A 19952-nucleotide genomic window follows, 5' to 3' on the forward strand; every position below is an offset into this window, starting at 1 on the left:
ATAATAAAAAATACATGATCTTGCCGTATTTCAAATTTAACCAAATTTTAAATTATAAAAATAGTAAATTATGGTTCCATTGCAAGAATACTTCTACGATAATGCTCCTGTTGTCACGGTTTTTCCTTCGGAGAACGCAAAGAAAATTTTAGTTTTTTAATTAGTTTAGCGCTGCGCTCTCCTACGTTATGCGGGTTAAAACCATAGTTTTTATAATTTTTGTTAGTCTGTTGTTATCTCAAAAAAAATCTCATATCTTAAATAAATCACATATAAAAAGTGTATATAATAAATCTATAATAACACTATGACTCTAATTAACCCTAATTAAATAAAGTTGTAAACTTTATTTAATTAGGGTTAATTAGGGTCATAGTGTTATTATAGATTTATTATATACACTTTTTATATGTGATTTATTGGAGATATGAGAGTATATAATAAATTTATAATAACACTATGACCCTAATTAACCCTAATTAAATAAAGTGGTAAACTTTATTTAACTAGGGTTAATTAAGGTCATAGTGTTATTATAGATTTATTATATACACTTTTTATATGTGATTTATTTGAGATATGAGATTTGTTTGAGATAACTATTGCGATCGATGATCATAAAATCTCAAAAGAATTAAATTGAATATTTAAAATCACCAATTTATTGTTTTAAAGAATGTCACTTTTATTTTAGCTCTACGTTATTTTTATTTCTATTTTTGCAAAAATAAAAAAATGTATTAAGTTAACACTGAAGTGACAACATTTTTCAATCAATATAAAAGTATTTGATAATTAAATAGTAACGGATAAATGAAGATGTTACAAATTATTTTAATTATAAAGCTTGTAAATAACAACGCATAATAATAAAATTGATTTTGAAAGGCATAGGAAACAATTAATTGGCAATAATTACTTTTACGAGATTTTTACATCATGACAAGCACTCGTTTTCTAAAAGCACTTTCTATTTAGACGTCTATGTATTTGTGCAAATTTACATAAAGCTACACAGATAACAAAAAGAAACTTAAAAATAGTTTTTACCAGGGTTGTTTAAGGGATCAGCAGACAAAGAGAGTTATTTATCCTTTTATACGGTTCGTCCTTATGATTTAAACAGTATATGTCAACAACAAAGTTGTATTGATTTCACGGTCTCTTTATTTAATTTTTTTTTCACTTTAAAGAAACTTAGTGCTAAAATCATGCCGTAAGATATTATACAAATGTTGTTAAATTTTGTTTTTATTTTATAAATAAATTAAAAAAATATATACTTTATTTTACTATGGAAGCAAATGATGGTATTATTATGATTTCTAGAGAATTTAATGGCGAAGAGTTCATAGAACTTCGTAAACAACACGCAAAATATTTTCGAATACGTAGAATACAGTGTCTTAATGGTTTGTTTTTAGAGGTTCTCTGCGACGGTGAAGTTAGAGGAACAGTCCACGATTCAACAAAATACGGTACAAAAAATTTTTATAAACTGTATTTAAGTTTCGTTAAATTCTTTTGCAGAAACTTTACTATAAGCAACTGTATAACAATAAATGTATTATAGGCATAAATTGTTTTAGACGTGCTTTTATTGCATCATTATTTACTTTTGAGAAACCTTAAATTTAACTTATAAAATTTGATTTTTGGCTTTCGAAAAAATTTTATATTCTAGTTTTATATTATATTACATTATAAATTGTATATTATATAACTTTTATATTCTGCTCTTTAATAATATTTGAAATATCCTAAAATCACAACATTGAGTTACGAAGCGAAGAAAATGTTAAAAATGAATAAAGCATACAAGTAATAACAAATTGGTATAATAAAGTAAAAACTATATTGTAATATTTATTTAATTAATTTTTCTTTTAGTTTGATATTTTAAATAATATGTTATAATCAGTTTCATGAGTTTTTTAAGAAAATAATTCAAGAATAAAGATTTAAAAAAAAGAATGTTTATGTAGTTAAATTTAAATGTTGTTAAACAGTTTTAAATGAGGTTATTTTTTTAAATATTTTTTCAAGAATTAAGTTCCTTAAACAAATTGTGAATTGAGTGTTTTGTTTGATATTATTGATTAAATAAGGATAAAAACGATTAAAATTTATTTCAATTTTAAGTTTAAACATAAGCAATAAGTCTCGAAAGAAAATTAATTTATAGATATCAAGCAAATTCACATCATTAATTGTTTTGCAAATGCGTAAACCAATTTTTGGCAAGTTAATGGCTCACCTACTTTTGTTTTATGTAAAATTTAACGAGACCACTTGTTTGCCCTTTTTTACAATAGCGAGTATTGTAAAAAAGGGCAAATCATAAATGTATATATTGCAGATGAAGCAATAAATACATTTATGACATGGTTTTAAACTTTGCACTGGTTTTATAGCTATTCGTTGACTTAACAATAATAATTAGTAATAATAGACATTATAACAAATTGGTATTTGTTGTTATATCATATTACCAGGACTGATTTAAGTAAGGAGGAGGTTTTAGGCGCTTTGGAACAATTAGAAACAATTTTTGCAAAGCTTTAAAATAACTTTTAACGTTACTTGTGGGCCATTTTGAATCACGCTTGTTTGAGCTTTTTGTTAACGCTACTTACTATTTTTTTTAACTATTTTGTAAGAAGCCAAATTATCGGCTTCCGGTAACATTATTTATATCGATTTTGTGTGAATTCAAATTATCGGCTTTAGGTGTCACGACTTACATCAATTTTTCAACAATAAATATTGCTTTTAAAAACTGGTTTAACTACCTTATTACCCCATTCACAAAAAAAAGATTTTAAAAGTTACTTCATGATTCACACCAACCTTAAAATAGGATTTAATTCACCTACAAAAAATTGGTTTTAAGTTAGCTACAATTTCAAATGTAAAAGCTGTTTAAATAAAACGACGGACTTTATGTGAAAAATGTTTATTCGAAAGCGCCAAACACTTTGCGTCTAATTTTAAGCAACACTTTTGCAATTTGAAACGTCAAATTTTATTTTGCTTTTTAAAAATTGTGTCAAGATATTAAAACAGCCTCAGATGCCATTTTCTTGATACTTTTAGTACTTAATTTTAATAGAAATAACTTAGTTTAGTTAATCAACTTTTGTGCGATGTTTTACAATATTTGAACATTCATTTTTTCAAATACTTTTATCAAATGTTAAAGCAGATAGCGTTTAACCATTAGGTGTTGTTTTTCTTACGTTCAATAACGTTCAATAACAATAACTACTAATTATTTTATGCTTGTTATTTTACGCCAATTATTTTTGGCAATTTATACACGCTTTTCTCTTATCAACAGTTGAACCCGCCATTTTAAAGAGACACAAGTCCAAAATATATAACAGTTATTTTAAAAATTATTATTGAAAACTTCTGTATAATTTATGTTTTTTTAATAATAAATGAAAATTACAAAAACTATATATGTTTTTTTATTTATTTAGTCCTATATTTAGTTTCTTAAGCACCATAGACTTTTTTTTTTTATAAAAAAACATTTTTTTTGGATTTTGAAAAGTTTTAACGGGGTTGTTTCTTTTTCAAAATGACAGATTCAACTGATAATAAATTTGGCTCCTGAACTTGATTTAAAATATAACAGAGTAAACTGTGTGCAACAATATCATTTGTTTACCAAGTTATGAAGAAATCTTACAAATTTATGGAGGTTTAAACCTCACAAGTGCTGCATAGACTGAGAGCCTACAGCAACATTTTAATATGTTTACAAACCCAAAATTCCTATACGTAGACGCCGGATAGACTGAACATCTAGAAAATGATTTAGTAGTTTATCAACATTTAATATATATTCTTAAAACTAAATCTATTATATCTAGGTGTGTTTCATTTGGTAACTGTTGTGTTATATCTAGGTGTGTATCATTTGGTAACTGTTGTGTTATATCTAGGTGTGTTTCATTTGGTAACTGTTGGGGTAAATAAGTTGGCAATAAGAAGTTTAATGACTGGTTTGTTTGTTGCAAATGGCGTGGATAATAAAGTTGAGTCAAAGGTAAGGTTTTGTAGTAACAATGACTTGAAGTTTCATAACAGTAATTAGATCGGTAGCGACAATTTATTAATCTGCAATTTGAAGTTTCATACCAGTAATTAGATCGGTAGCGACAATTTATTAATCTATATAAACAATTTATTAAACTAGCTTATATAGATTTACATTGATATTAAAAATTGCCAATTATTTTTAAAGATAGTATGATAAAAAAATCTTGAAATTTTTTTAAATATAACTTTTAATTATTTTCAGGTGAAGAGATTATAATGGAGTTACTTATTTAGATCTGTAAAATGTATAAGTCCTTTTATTTTTCATTAAAAAAATACATTAGGCCAGCACTGCTTTCTTAGGGACTTGGAAACAATCATAAGTTTTACAGGATTTTTTCAAAATACGTTTTCAGAAAATGCCGGGTAAAGATTGACTTTTTTCTTTTGTAAGGATCTTTAGTTTTTATTTTACAAAAGGAAGTTTTAATTTAAAATACCACGATATCATTTGTTGTTAGAGATTGCGCCGTACGCAAAATGTCTCAACGTGCTGAGGAAATATATTTTCTTTTTAATTCTTTTATCTTTGAGATTCCAAAAAAAGTCCTGAGGTGTGACGTCTAGGAAACTCGGAGGGTAACCAATGGTACCCCTTTGCGCGAAGCTGCATCGAGGTGAGCTCGCACATTGCAATGGTAGTGGGTAGGTGCTCCATCTTGCTAGACTTAAATCTAGTTGTCATTACAAAACATTTCTGAAATTTATGGGCTGGCAAACTCGTTAAGTAAAGTTAACTCTCACCAGAGACAGTTATGTAAAAATTGAAATTGTTCTATGATGCTCACTGCGAATATACCACATACACTGTTTTTCCTGGTTAGTTTATATGGTGTTCCAATGTTACATGAGAATTTACAGAGCCCCAATACGTGAAATTACGGAGATTAACTTTTTAAAGTATTGCTTCACATAATCAATCAGCAAAAATGTCAGCTGGTTTCATCTACTACTGACGCGCTCGGCACTAAAACACTCGGCACTAAAACTCTCGACACTATTTAAACCGCTGTTTAAATAGTGCGTTTAAATATAAATACGCAGATTGCGGTACAAATATAAATCTGCTGCAGATTACGATACAAATATAAATGCGCTACAAATTTAAATAAAATACAAATTTTAATTAATGTTAACTTTTTAATTTTTTTTATTTTATACATTTTCACTTTCAACAAGGCTATAAGCAACCACTATTAGAGCTGATAAGCACTTGTTAAATAGTTTTAAAAGTATAGACGACAGCTCCGGAGAATACTTCCACAAGACCATAATAGGTATGTTGTCCAGACCACAAGCTGTAGAAGAGTCTAAGCAGAAAATCACTTTAAATACAGAAGCTGGAGTGATACGAATGTCAAGCAACGGATCAACCTGTGTTTTAAGGCAAAAATTTTGGCTCTTAACACCTGCAGAGTCACTGACACTAGAGCCAAGTCATTCAATATGATGAGCATTAAAGTCACCACCACCAACAATACAGCTGAAGGATAAAGTGAAAGGGCTTGGTCAATTTAATTAGAAATAACATCGAAAAGTGTGCAGTCTTGAGATGAAGGAGAGCGATATAGAACAAAAATAAAGGTGATAGAGTGAAGTGGTGCTAAACGAAAGCACATAAAAGAATATTCTGTGGATTCAAACCTAGTTTTCTGACAAATGGATGAATTCTAACGAGTGTAAAAGAAAGATAAACATCAACACTAAGATCACAAGATGTGACAGCTGAACTCAAATTAGTCCCACAAAGAGCAAATAGGTTTGGCGAACTTTGCAGGAGATAAGATTCAACAGAAGAAAAGTAACTTCGAAAACCACGAATATCAGTGAAAGATAGATTTAGAGAAGTTGGAGATGACGATAGTTTTTTGTGTTTTTATAGTTTTTGGTACTTTAGTCGTTTTTGAATTTGTTAAAGAACTTGACTCAAAGCACAGATACTACTCAGTACAGTCCAAGCAATTGCCTCATTACTACTAATAAACCTTAAACCATAACAAAGGGCTCCAAATGTGACCTCGACAATGCATACCAAAAATACGAGCACCACCCATGCGCAACATAGCACTGTTAGTACTCTGATACTTTACAGCTGTTAATGGAATCAGCCTAACAGAGAGCTACGACAAAGTTCGGGAAACTGGAGATCCAGCCGACCTCAGTGAGTATGTTTATCGAGACACTATCACATAAGAAAAATTTGAAATAAAAATTACAAAAGACTTATATTTGATAAAACTTTAAACAAATTAAATCTAATAAATAAAAAAATAAAAAAAAAGCTGTTTTAGTAATGAATTTATATTGATTAAATTACATTAAAAAGGGATACTGTTATAAAATTCTTAAGTGTTTATCTTGATGAGAATATTACTTGGAGGAAACAAATCGATTTTCCAGAAATTTTTCAAAAGTTTCCAAAGTTTGCAAAAATATTTGCATCTTATACAAAGCCCGAAATTATTTAAACAAAATAAATTTAAACCAACTTTATTACTCATTTATACACAATTCTGTAAATTACGAAAAAATTGCCCGGAAAAATTAATTATGAAGACCACTTTTCACATTCAAAAACTTTTTTTTTGATGACAGGAAGGTACTAGATGTTTATAAACTTAACATGTTTAATTTTTTGTTTTACTTTTATATGGAAAAAACAGTTTATCTTTATTTGTTTAAAACGACTATTTTAAAAGCAATAATTAAATACATAATAAGAAATAATATTTTTTTAAAACCTTTTTGTAGAACATAATTCAATCAATTTTGTATTGCCTATCGTACACTTCATCTTTGGAATAAAATCGTAAATTTTGATCTTTCAATTACTCTTCCTGTTTTTAAAACTAAATTCAAAAAACTCATTCTCTCTATGGACAACAATCTAAAATTCTAAAAATGTATGTAAAATGTATATGTTAAATATTCAGCATATGTTAAAATGTTAGTAGGTTGTATTATGTTAAATCTTCAGCATGTTTATATGTTATAGGTAAATGTTTACTTTTTAAGGCTCCGATGATAAGGTCCTTATGATCCTCTTACCGAAACCTAGCTTTGTATTGTCAGTACGCAGAACTCTATATATTTTGTAAAAATCTTTTGTTATTATGTATCACGACTTGAATATTTATGCATCACGACTTGAATATTTATGCATCACGACTAACATTATAAACTGAAAAATAAATTATTATAGTGTTGCCGTAAAATATACATTTAATATATAATACGACGATATAAACAACCAGTTTTATAAATATTTGTTCCAAGTTTTTTTCAAGCGTTTGGCAGTTTAAAACATACTCATGAAATGGTGACCACGAGATAAAGAGTTAATGAGTTTTGGTGTTTATCATTAAATGTTTTAATTTAAAGATTTGGATTAAATTGCATCATAGGCGCTGAAACTCAAGTGATTATAAATTTAATTTTTTTAGTCTTTCGCAGTATCTAAGATGTCTTTTATAAAAACTTTATCTAACTTGAGAGCCATATTTTCATCAATGAAAGTGAATGTCATTTTTAGCATACCAAGAACTTATAGGGATTTAGAGACAACTGTTTGAATACATGCGCTCTATATGAGTTTATTTGTAAAAATGGCTTTTGAACTACGCTCTTTAGTAGAGCTTCTTAGTAGAGCTTCTTAGGCATTAATTTTTACATTGGTTATTTTTCAAATAGTAAATGAAATGAGGATTGTTATGACCGTAATAAATAACACAGCATTTGGAAATGTTTGAATTTAGTAACCAAGTGTTTGATCACTTGTATACCAAGCGTAAACAATCTTACAGGTCAACGAGATTCGTCTACGATAAAGCTTTAGAAGAAGTTTAGTATCGTAGGTAATATCTCGAAAGTTTTATAAAGTTGAGCAAGATCGTTTGTGTAAAAAAAAAAGAGGAGTGGACAAAGAAAAGGACCTTGAGGAATAACACTGAGGATATTAACCCAAACATGATATCGTGATTTGTAACGCGAAGATGAAGTAATATCAAGTCTTTATTAGTTTAGTTACGCATAATTTATGATGAATTTGTAGAGAGCATCGTACCAAACATAGTTGATATGCTTTAAGATTTTGTTTTTTACAAGTTTTTCAAAGATTTTGCACGCAACAGAGGCTAGTAGAATAGGTTGATAGTTTTCAGCACTCGCTATTTTCCAGAGAGTGGGTATCATTCCAGAATTAAAGGATTAATGGGAGATTTATGTATATGGAATTGCAAAACCTTTAACACATATCTTAAGTATTAAGGGATGCAAGCAACAAGATCCGAAAGAATTATAAGGGTTTAGATCGGTAAGTTTCTTAATAATGTCTGAGATAGAAAGACCTAAGTTATCATTATGCATACATTTAAGTTTAATCATGGTCCCCACAAAGGAAGGGGGGAGGAGAGATGGCGGTACTGTAGCACTGGGGTCCGGAGGTAGTAACCGGAAAAATAGTAAATCCGAGTAAAACATTGTTGTTTCGAATTAAAAATAAATGTGAAAAGAAAAACTTTTGAACCAAAAACCTTGTTTAAAATTAAAAAGTAGAAAACGAACAAACATTTCAACAATTCACGTAACCTTCTTGTTTTTTTTTACTTTTTTCATGTATATTTTCGTTTTTTTACGCTGATTTCTTTGAGTGATTCCTAAACTCATCTTCCTTTTGAAATATAAGTTATTAGTCGTTAACGTTAACAAGTAGCTTAACATTTAAATTTGCACTATGGTCTTAAAACTATTATGCGGACCGTTGTGTAAACTAATTCCTGCATTTTACTCATAATAGTTTTTTTCTCCGTTAATGGACTGGTTTGGATAATTTGGTCCAAAATCTTTCAGGTTAACCATTTTACATTCGTTAAACTTTGTTCTTAAAATCAATAAACTAAAAAAGGAAAATAATTTATTCTGAAATTAGTTCAGACATATATATTATTTGAAAATATTATGATTCTGATGCTCCAAAACTTAACTTATAAAAGTTTTAATACAGACAAAACACCACTCGGACCATCGTTAAGAATTAATAGAGCATAATTTACTCCAATTTCCAGTGTTGATCGGTTCACAAAAATTATTTTGGGACAGCGTTTCCAGATTATTGAATTGAGTGCCTCATTTGCATTCTGCGTTCGACCATGAAGATATTTTAAAAGCAATTCACCATGAAGATATTTTAAAAGCAATTCATCTGCTGATAAATCCTGAAAAATTGGTTTTAATAAATTAAAAATTTCTATTGATAATGATATATGTTTTTTGTATGTGGTTGTACCATAAATCTTTTCGTAGCGATATTTGCACAAACTATTTTAATCTCGCGGGTACATTCTATGTTGGTATTCTTGATCATCAAATTTAGTGCAGTGAAAAAGTACTGCCCAAACTGCTTTCTTCATAGCATATAAACTATCAGCATTGTTTCTAATTGCTAAACCATAATAATTTGGGAGAGAGTTTATTACTGATTCTGCAAGTTTGCCCTTACCCTGCAGACAGGTCTGTGTCTTTTATATTTTAACCAGATTCCTGAGGCGAGTGCCAAGACATTTTTGCATGACCGATGCATTCTAACTTTACAGGAGTGATACTATACTCCTTACATGAGTCACTTTAGATGACATCATTGAATGATGAGGTGTCTATTTATCTCCGAGACTTTTTATATATAAAATTAAACTTTGCTATGGAGCGCTTAAATATTGAGATAGCACCAGCTGATTCCATTAAACCAGAAAAGCCTTTATGGTTGATATTGTATATATGGTTAACACGCCATTCATCATACTCAGGGCTATTAGTTTTTGATACGTTCAGTTGTTGCAGAATGCAACAACTGAACGTATATTCCCTTCATTTGGGTCTCTGCCTACATTATTTACAGTAGAAATAGTTTTTGAGCAAAAAACTGATTAGTTTTTTTTACAGTTTTTACAATATAACTCAATGCAATGTGAAAACCCCCTTCTCAGATCTAATGTATCAGTTATTTTCAGTGATGAGTTGCATAATTTACATGCAAAAATTTCAAACATTTTCTTCAAAATAGTCATATGAATCAAAATGAAGTAGCTTTCAGTATCTTCAAGATTATTTTTTTTCAAAATAAAATTGTTGTTGGAGGGTACTCTGCTTTTATGATTGTGTTAAATGAAAGTTTGTTTGCTGATCATTTTTACAACGATTAAGAACGTGAACATTAGTTCTTTTCTTTTTTTAAACAAAATTCTGCTTGTTACCTTTAGGCATTACGCTTTTAAAATAGTACAAACATTAAATAATATAACTTGCTAAATTCTAAAATACTAGAAATACTGCTTTAAACAACCTTTGTAACAACTTGAATATAAAATAAGAATACGAATGATCATTTAACTTATGACCAAAAAATTAAACAAGGTAGGCTATAATACTCAAATATTTTTTAATATTTAAAATAATATTGATTTTTGCAGTTTTTTACATTGGAAGTTTTTTACATTGGAAATTACATTGCAGATTTTTACATTGGAAATATTTTTGGTTATATATTGGTTGCTATGGAATTACTATGAACATTGCAAACTACTTGGTTGATTTAAACCCAAATTATCATTACTCGAAGTTAAAATTTTGCATTAAAAATTTTTTTTATTCTGTGAACAAAAGATTAATGAACCAAATTTTATATTTTTTTTTTCAAAATTGACTTTTATTTCTTGTGATACCACCTTAATAAATAATGATAAAGTTTCAGTCATTAATTCGCTGTGATACAACTTTATTTTACACACATAAATAATTAAGTTAAATTGATTTTTGAACGATAACACCAGATTTTTTTTCTAATAAATTTATTTCACTTGAACCTTTATTTGATAAAATCAGCCCGTAAAAAAGAAGTTATTTATGAATTTTGTGAAGTTATTTTTTTATATTTTTAAAAAAAATTGCTTTTTTGGCGTTAGGAGTCAGTAAAACAGTATTTAGAGTATTTAATGCAAAAACTAAATAAAAATGCACACTTTCATTATAATACATTTCACAGATATTTAAAATTATTATCGTTTAGGAAGATATCGATTCAACTTGTGTGTTTGAAGAAAGGTTTTATGAAAACTTCTGCGTTGCTTACATCAGTGAAACCAGTAAAAAGCCATGCGCACTTACAATTAATTCATTTGGTCAGACCTATTTAACAGATACTGGAGTAACTCCGATTCTTCAAAAAGCTCTTACCCAAAGTCAATCAATGGAGTTCGAAAAACCTAAGCCAAGACTTAGACGTAATGCAAGTCAAGTCAACGAACAACTCGGTTTAGTCTCATTAAAAAAATATTACGAAATTAACGCAACAACTTGCTTCAAAAATGATAGCTTGAACGCAAAATTTAAACGTATGTGCAACTCCACAAAGTCGAACTCCTTAGTAAACAAGAAAATACAAACCGAGAGCAGAATACACGACCTTACGCCTAATTCGCTATTCAAAATTATCACGTTATCGCACAATGATAATCAATTATATTTAAGTATCGCGCGAAGTTTAGATAAATAACAATAAAAACAATATTTACAATGAATGCTACATTTTTAACATTAAACATTTTCTTTATAGTTAAAAAAATGTAAATAAAAATGAACTTAAACAATGACTTAAAAGTCATTTTTTCTGCGCCTTGATTAGCCAACTGATTTCTTATTAATATTCATATATGCTCAGATAAACTCTAAATAAGAAATAGTTTTACATATTATATGCGTTATGTACTTTGTATTAAAAACGAAAGATAAAGATTAAATTTATTTTAATTTCAATATTAAAAAATGATCCATTATGCTAAAAGTGATGTTGAAGTGAAATATTTTATTATCAGAGTTATCGACACTTCTACACTGAAACGTCTATCTAGAAACTTCTACACTGAAACATCTGTCTAGAAACTTTTACACTGAAACATCTATCTAGTAATTTCTACTTTGAAACATCTATAGGCGAAATTCGGGTAGCCCCGGACACTTAAGGAAAAATAAATCGTACACATGTATTAACAGAAACAAAGTGTCAAAAGACTTTTTTAAAAGTATAAACATTTATCTATTGAATTAGAACAAAAAAAATAACAATTATTGTGTACCCGAATAATATACAAAATATAAAAGAAAAAATGTTTCAATATTTGGAGGGTAGCCCCGGATACATAGTTTAACAATGATTTTACTTCTTTTTTACCCATGTGATACAAATATAATATATAATTAGTTAGTATTACAATGTTCTCACACTTAAAAAAAAGAATCGCCTTTAAAAATTGCCTCTGACATATAAGGAATGGGAATGAAAATGTCATCATTTAGAAATATAAATATTAGCTTTTTACTAATAAAAATAAACACTTTAAAAACACTTTTTTCAAATCTTTGGTCTGTTTATTGTAATTAAATGAATTACTATCATGGGTTTGTGTATTATATTAACTATATTATTATTTAAATAAAAAAATGCTTATTTTTAACATTTAAATGGTTAAGTTGTCTGAAAACCACCCCTCAAACATGTGTCCGATACTACCCGATCATACTTCATTTACAAATACTAGTTTTAAAACCAGTGAATTAAAGTATTAAAAGAATTTTTTTTAATAACTGTCCGGGGCTACCCGACTTTCCCTTATAGAAACTTCTACACTGAAACATCTATATAGAAAACAATTAAACTGCGACAGGAGTGTGAAAGTTGTAGTGAAGTATAAGTGACTTCATGCTAATTAATAACTTTAAGCAAATGTTATTATTATTATTGCTTAAAAATTATGCTATATTACCATAAACGTATTAAGTAGAAAAGGAAACTAATACAAGTAGATAAGGTATATACATTTAATTTGTTTAAATACATTGTTTTGTTTTTTAAATTTAATTTTTAAATTAATAATTAGCATAAATATATTTAATAAGTTTTAATTTTAAATTAATAATTTTAACATAGGTATAAAACTTATGAGTTTTATACTTATGTTAAAATTATTAATTTAAAATTATGAATCAAAGTTTTTTAAAGTTATGAATCAAAATTTCTTAAATTTAAGAGGACTGCAACAATGACTGGAGCAATGACTAAGCAACTAAGACAATGATACAGAAAAGTAAATGTTTATTTTCGTAACCTCCTCGATCTCCAGTACATTTGCTTATTTTTATCATTGAAAACAAGTTTATTAGAGTAGCAATTATTGATATTAATGTCTCTCACGGTGGGATGTCACTCACGATACACAATGGAGTATTTATACGATAAAGTTGATCAAAAGTCAATTTTCAAAATTTTGTGCATTATTAAAGCCTAATAAAGGTTACATTCCTGAATGGTCATTTCGGTTACCTCTTCCCTCCCCCCCCCGCCTCATTGGGGCAGCTTTAAAAATCGAGTAATCGTGATAACGAATTCAATTGTTTTTCAAAGTTTCTGCTGACGAGCATTATTACAAATCGATTTTTGAGTTTGTCGTTAGTGACAAATTTTAAAAACCATAATGGATATTGAATAAGAAGGCAAGCTCATACTTTTGGTATATTTATTTTCTCTATTTTATGTTACTGTCACATTTCTCATCAATTATATTTGATGTCAAAAATTTAACGTCTTTTTTTGTATACACAATATTAAAAAGTGTTTTTGAATGTCAATTAAGCCTTATTAAGCTACGAGCTTGTGCTTCACGTAAAGCTTAGATATTCTATTTACCATTAAAAAAAAAAAAATGTGGCGCATGTACGCGCCCTAAAATTTTTTTAATTCTTTTAGTCAATAAGGCAAAAACATTTTTTTGTGATTAAAACATTTATTTAATTTAATTCATATTTTTATTGTAGAATCTCAAGCTATCACAATAGAGATGACTAGACGATCACAAAGTCTTTGAGCAAAGTTCCGAGAAAAAAATTGACGACAAGTTCGTGTTTTGATTAGAACACCTTAAAAACATAACCAAATGCCCTGCAAACGAAGTTTTCTGTATTTCATCCTTCATATAAAAAAAATTGAATTTTCTCTTCCAAAATTGTTTATTGAAAATAGAGAAATAAGTTGGGATCATGTTACTAAATTTTAGGTGCTTTTATTGATTTTTCGCCGATCCGCTAACCGCTTCCCGCATTAGATATAATCTTATAAAAAAATGTAATGTCATTTTGAAAGCTATTTCGAGTTAATAAAAAAAATTTAAAAATTATGCAAATGAGACGACCAAACTTTAAGTTGATTTATATGAGTGGCACCCAATGTCGCCAACTATGCATAAAGTTTTAAGACATGGCACCACAATAATTGAACAGGCTATACTGCCTATTGGCCAGCTATCAGAAGAAGCAGCCGAAGCCAGAAACAAACATTTCCGTCTTTATCGATAGAATTATACGAGGAAGTCTTCGCGAGAAAACTGTAATAGAGATATTTTAAATAGACTTCTGCTAACTTCGGATCCTTTGCTAAGCAGCATGAAAAAAAGACCCCAGAAAAAAAGAAAACCGTTAACCAGTGAGGCAATAGGACTCTTGATGCCGGAAACATTAGAAGACTCACAAGCGATTGACGACATATATATCGTCAATCGTCAATGCAATCATTTTCAATCGGAACCAATATCTGATATATCAGATATTGATTTTGATTGAAAATATTGCATTGACATGTACAAAAACATTTTATTTTATTTTGGATTAAATATAAGGCTATAATAATAAATTTAAATTATTAAATTCAAATTGTTTGATTGTCAAATCAATAGTCCTTTGTAGCAGATTAACCATAGGATTTAATCCTTTAACGAAAAATAATTCATAACAACAGGTATAACCTAAGGATTAAGTTTAGTGATTAAAAAACCCAGTATGGGTTTAGATTCATCTTTCAAGCGTGATTATCCTTTTTAGTATTATAAATTTAGTTATTTGTTATTATGCTAAATAGTTTTAAAGTTGTAGATATTTGTAAAGTATGTAAGATGTATAAAAATATAAATAAATCAGTCAAACTTCCAAAAATTTTTTGGCTCACCGAACCTAAATCTGGCATTAAAAATGCAAAATTTTAAATAGCGAATTCAATATGACAAACATTTATAACAATTAGGAGAATTTATTACAACACATTTGTCCAAAAAGTTAAGTAAACAAAAAATATCAAAAAAAAAACAACAACAAAAAAGTAAAAAGAAAACAATCCATTTTGAATTCACCAAAAGTCGGTACTTGTTCCAGAAATGACATTACACTAGGAGTGAGTAATTTTATTTTTTTTCATGTATACTAAACAAGTTAAACACTCAGTAGGGGTGGTTTATATATATTATTTATGTGCCATCTTCAACTTCCACTTGACAATTTTAAATACCTTTTTTTTTTGTTAAGATATGGCTAACTTTGTACCTACGATGTTATTGCTAATGACACGTAATCATATCGTTCACTACAAAACAAATTCACTACAAAATTAAACACTTCTTGTATTAACTGGGAAAGCATTGATGTTCGGAAAAAAAAAAGACGAATAAAAGTTTTTTGAGCATGAAGGCACAGATACAGTTAAACGGATGAAACTTTGCACGACAAACCATGCAAAATTGTGTTTTAGTAGGCAGAACAACACAATTTTAAGTCAAAGTTATAAAAAAACATCATATTATTTAGTTTAACCAACCATATGATTTAAACCAAGTTAAAAAAATTTCACCCTAGCTCCTCTTAACCTATCTCAGCTATCTCACACCCTTTACCAATAAAAATGTATAATAATTAATTTCATTATTTGATATTACGATAATAATTTTAGTTGTTTATTTTTTAATTTTCTTTGCGATGATATCAGTCTGTAATTAAAAAATTTGTTCAAATGCACACTTTTGCTAATGTTACAAACTTAAAGATGAACACTTTAGTTTAACTACTTTCACTTTAATACTTAATCACTTAACTTTTTTTTAAATCACCTTTTTTGATGTCTTATCTCTGACCCTAGCTTGTGCTCAGTTTCTCCTTGTTCTTTTTTGGATGGTTTGAAACAAGCTATGATCTCATTAACTTTTAACTTATTTTTCAGACCACTTTAGACATCACCGCACTTCTTACTATTACCTCAAACCAGACTGGCATTTTTTTCATAATTTTTTATTTTTAGGGCTGATATTCGTCTCTCTGCCAAAAATCGATCCATCTCCTGGATTCAAACAGGCATGGAAGCTTTTATTCCATCTCATCGGTTTCAAGTTAAATTCTAACCCCGGAGTTTCTTCTTTTTTTTCTGTTTTTTTTTACTAAAAAGGTAAAATATAAATTCTTTAAAGAATTTATATTTTACCTTTTTAGTAAAAGGCATATGTTCTATGATATAAATAAAAAATTTAATTACAAGACATAGTTTTCACAAAAAATTTGTGGAATATATTCTAAAATCAGGGTTGTGGTAGCGGGGGCGGATCTAGGGTACGGCTCATTAGGCAGCCGCCTAAGGAGAAATATTATAATTACTATTAAGATAAAATTTAGTTAACATTTTAAAATTCCATTGAGCATTTTTTATTATTCATGGTTGCGGCGTTGCTGACGAATAAATTAACTACGATAAGCGCGGGAGTGTTACAAACTATGATAAGGTATAATGGCTTTTTCATGCATTAGGCGAAATAAGTTTTGCCTAATCTAATCTCGGTACGAGGTGTGGATTTAAATCACTTTAATTAACAGTTTTTAAATTTTTAAATTTTTGCCTAAAGTAGTATGAAACCAAGTGGTCAATCCGCCTATCTGGATCTATGTATAAAAAGTCTAGAAATTAATTGTGCAACTTGTAAAAAATTGATAAACAAGCCGACAAATTGCATAAGAATTTTGCAGTTAGTATTGTAAAGTTCGTTAAGTGCCTTATTTATAATGCCTGGCATTTGTTATAATGTACGAATGGCTTTAAAGCCATTACCCAGAGTTTTATTAAATGAAATTTGCAAGAAGTTGCCTTATGAAGTAAATTCTTTATGTTTTTTTATGTTTATAAATATAACCTGCAGTCATCTTAAACAAAATTTCTGTTCAGAACCATATCTCAAAAGCACAAAATTGGATAAACTTGTACCCATTCAGAAAGCTATTAACCTTTTATAATGCATTATTTACTTTACGCTAATATGTAATAAAACAAGAGGTTATCTTCAGTGAAGGTAATTTGTTGCTTTATCTGTAGCTTTATGAATTTGCAAAAAGTAAACAATTCTCTCTCTCTTTATGTTACATTATAAAAACATATACTTGGCTTATTTTTTAGTAATATTGCTGCTGTTATTTTTGTATTTGTAAACATATATATATTTTTATATAGTAATAAAATATAAAAAAAAATCTCAATAAAAAAGTTATATATACATCACAACAGCAATATTACATAACTATGCTAGCAGTTTGTAATTTACCAAGATAAGCATATGTTTTTATAATAAGATTTAATTAGATAAGCATATGTTTTTTAATATTATAAAAACATATGCTTGTCTTAGTATTACTTTACTAATAGTAAAGTACAAACTGATAGCATAGTTTTGTAATATTGCTGTTGTGATGTATATATAAAACTGATTGATGTTGCCTAAAGCTTGATGCCTAGCAGTAACTGTCAGTTATATTTTATTACTCAGTCTTATTTTATTTAAATTATACTGTTGATGGTTGGTACGAAAATTTTAAAGTTTTAAGCAGTTTTTAAGTTTTAAGAGTCATGTTTTTTGTTTTAGTTATTCATGTGTTACCTGTTTTATTGTTTCAGTCATTCATAATGTGTAACAAGTTACCTTAAAAAAATTTCTAAAGGATTGTAAAGTTTTTTTGCAAAAGTTTTGTTTTTCTTATTTGAATTTATTTTAGATCTAATCTAGTAACTGCCTCAATAGTTTGGTATTGTTAAAAAGTATTTGTTGGTGCTTTTAGGGTTTTTCGGTTCCGGGTACCCAGACTCGGACTCGGCGAGTCTGTGGGTAAATACCCGGATCCGATACCCGGTTTAAGGCTCGGCGAGTCTCACGGTTTGAATGTTTTGCCTTGTTTCGTAGGCAGCGGTGCGTGGTCGAGCTGGATCTCTACCTTTTCTAGAAAAATATAGTAGTAGGGTTTGTAAATCTAACTTAAAGTTGAACTTGGCCACAGCTTTTTTGATGTTTTGAGAACATTCAAGTTTATGTTATTAACGTCATAACTTAAACTTTTTCTAATCGAATGTTTTTATATATAAGCGAATGCTTTATATAGAACAACATTTAAACACATATAATATTAATTTTAAGAAACATATAGCTGGTTCAACTGGCGCAAGTGTAATGATAAAATTTGGACGAGAATCTCCTAGTCTCTATAATTTGTGTTTGAGTCACACTATACACTTAGCTGTTTGTGATGTACTATATAAAAAGAAAAATATTTTAGCCTTGCAAAAGGAAAATTACGTTGATGGAGATAGAAATGAACATGATCAAGATGATATTAATGATGATCAAAATGAAAATTATTATTCTGACGAGAGTGACGATGACGTCGAAGAGTACGGACAAGTTGAATTAACAAATTTAGGCAATGTAGAAGAAAATATAAAAAGTGTTCGTATAATTGTTAAATTTTTTAAAAGTTCTACTGTGAGAAATAATATTTTCCAAGAAAAGATCAAAATAGTTTTAGGAAATGAACTTCAGCTAGTGTTAGATGTAAGAACTCGTTGGAACTCAATCATCAAAATGATATCTAGATTTTTAAAATTATTTTATATCATTAAAGAAGCTCTGCAAGATATTGGAAGTAAACGTTTAATAGAAAATATTAATATTGAATTATTAAATGGTTTGGAAAATACTCTAAAGCCAATTAATTTAACTGTTGAAGCTCTTAGCAGAGACGATGCTAATCTTGCAACAGCCCGATTAGCAATTGATTTTATGTTAAGAAAATTAAAAAAATCCAATGGTAATTTAAATAGAGAGCTATAAATGAAGATGAAAACTCGAATAAATTGACGTAAAAACCAAGAAGTAGAAGAGCAATTAGATTCTCTTGTAAATGGTACTATGTCTTCAAAGAAAATACAATTTTTTACAACAGATTTACTGAAGAGATTATTTGGTGAGGATGAAGAACAGCAAAACACGCATGAACAGGGCATTCAGTTGAAAATAACAAAAATACTACAGGAAACACACTACCATTAACACTGGAGGAAGAACTACATAAAATATTTAAAGTGCAAAATGTCCAATTTTGCTAAGTTGCGGAAATAAATTAGCTGATATTAAAAAAGAACTTTTATTATTTTCAAAAACTAAAAAAAGAACTGTATATTTAGAAAAGTTGTATCAAACGTTAATAACGATAAAACATTTTCTGTAGCATCCAATTTCTGTATAAGAATTTGTTCTAGATTCGACAATTCATAAAATGCATTAGTTTTTTTAAGGTTTTATTTTTTAAGTAAAAATAATTGTTCTGTTTTGTATTAAACACTAACAAGTACTTTATTTTAGTTGAGTTTATTTTTGCCAGTATATTTACATGCATTTTATAAAATGCATGTAAATATACTATTTTTAAAAAAGTAATGTCAAGTTTATTTGGTAGTTTAAGATTATAATAAAAGTATAGAATAATATATTTACGTTAGACGTTGAACAGTCTAAAAGTTGTTTTATTTACATTAACGTCTACCAAATCCATTTTTAAAAATCGGCGTGAGAACAAAAAATCCTTTTATGCTGTTGTTAAATTGCAAGTTAAAAAGACGTATTGGATCCGGACCCGAACCCGGACCCGATAAATATTCTTAGACTCGA

At 28.3% G+C, this 19952-nt stretch overlaps 2 protein-coding genes across 7 annotated transcripts in view; one reads left to right on the plus strand and one right to left on the minus strand.

The window, feature by feature from the left end:
- Positions 1-959: 959 nt before the first annotated feature.
- On the plus strand, positions 960-11750 carry LOC100200699 (uncharacterized). 6 transcript variants are annotated; one of them, XR_010642475.1, is made up of 4 exons: positions 960-1103; positions 1330-1478; positions 3954-4057; positions 11171-11750. XR_010642475.1 is itself a non-coding variant. In XM_065813495.1 (4 exons), the coding sequence occupies exons 1-4, from the start codon at positions 1212-1214 to the stop codon at positions 11654-11656; spliced, it is 816 nt and encodes a 271-aa protein (XP_065669567.1). In that variant the 5' UTR covers positions 1065-1211; the 3' UTR covers positions 11657-11750. The 6 variants fall into 6 exon arrangements, 3 of the variants coding, with proteins under 3 accessions (XP_065669567.1, XP_065669568.1, XP_065669569.1); XM_065813495.1 differs by having other exon boundaries at positions 1065-1216; positions 3882-4057; XM_065813496.1 differs by having other exon boundaries at positions 1065-1216; positions 3918-4057.
- The window catches only part of LOC100201848 (ribonuclease H1), a 48936-nt gene continuing 40654 nt past the window's right edge, over positions 11671-19952 (minus strand). Inside the window, exon 9 of the mRNA XM_065813498.1 lies at positions 11671-11828. The gene's annotated coding sequence lies outside the window, so the exon portion shown is untranslated. The remainder of the gene's footprint in view (positions 11829-19952) is intronic.

The sequence above is a fragment of the Hydra vulgaris genome, chromosome 12 (assembly GCF_038396675.1).
Source record: "Hydra vulgaris chromosome 12, alternate assembly HydraT2T_AEP".
NCBI lineage: Eukaryota > Metazoa > Cnidaria > Hydrozoa > Anthoathecata > Hydridae > Hydra > Hydra vulgaris.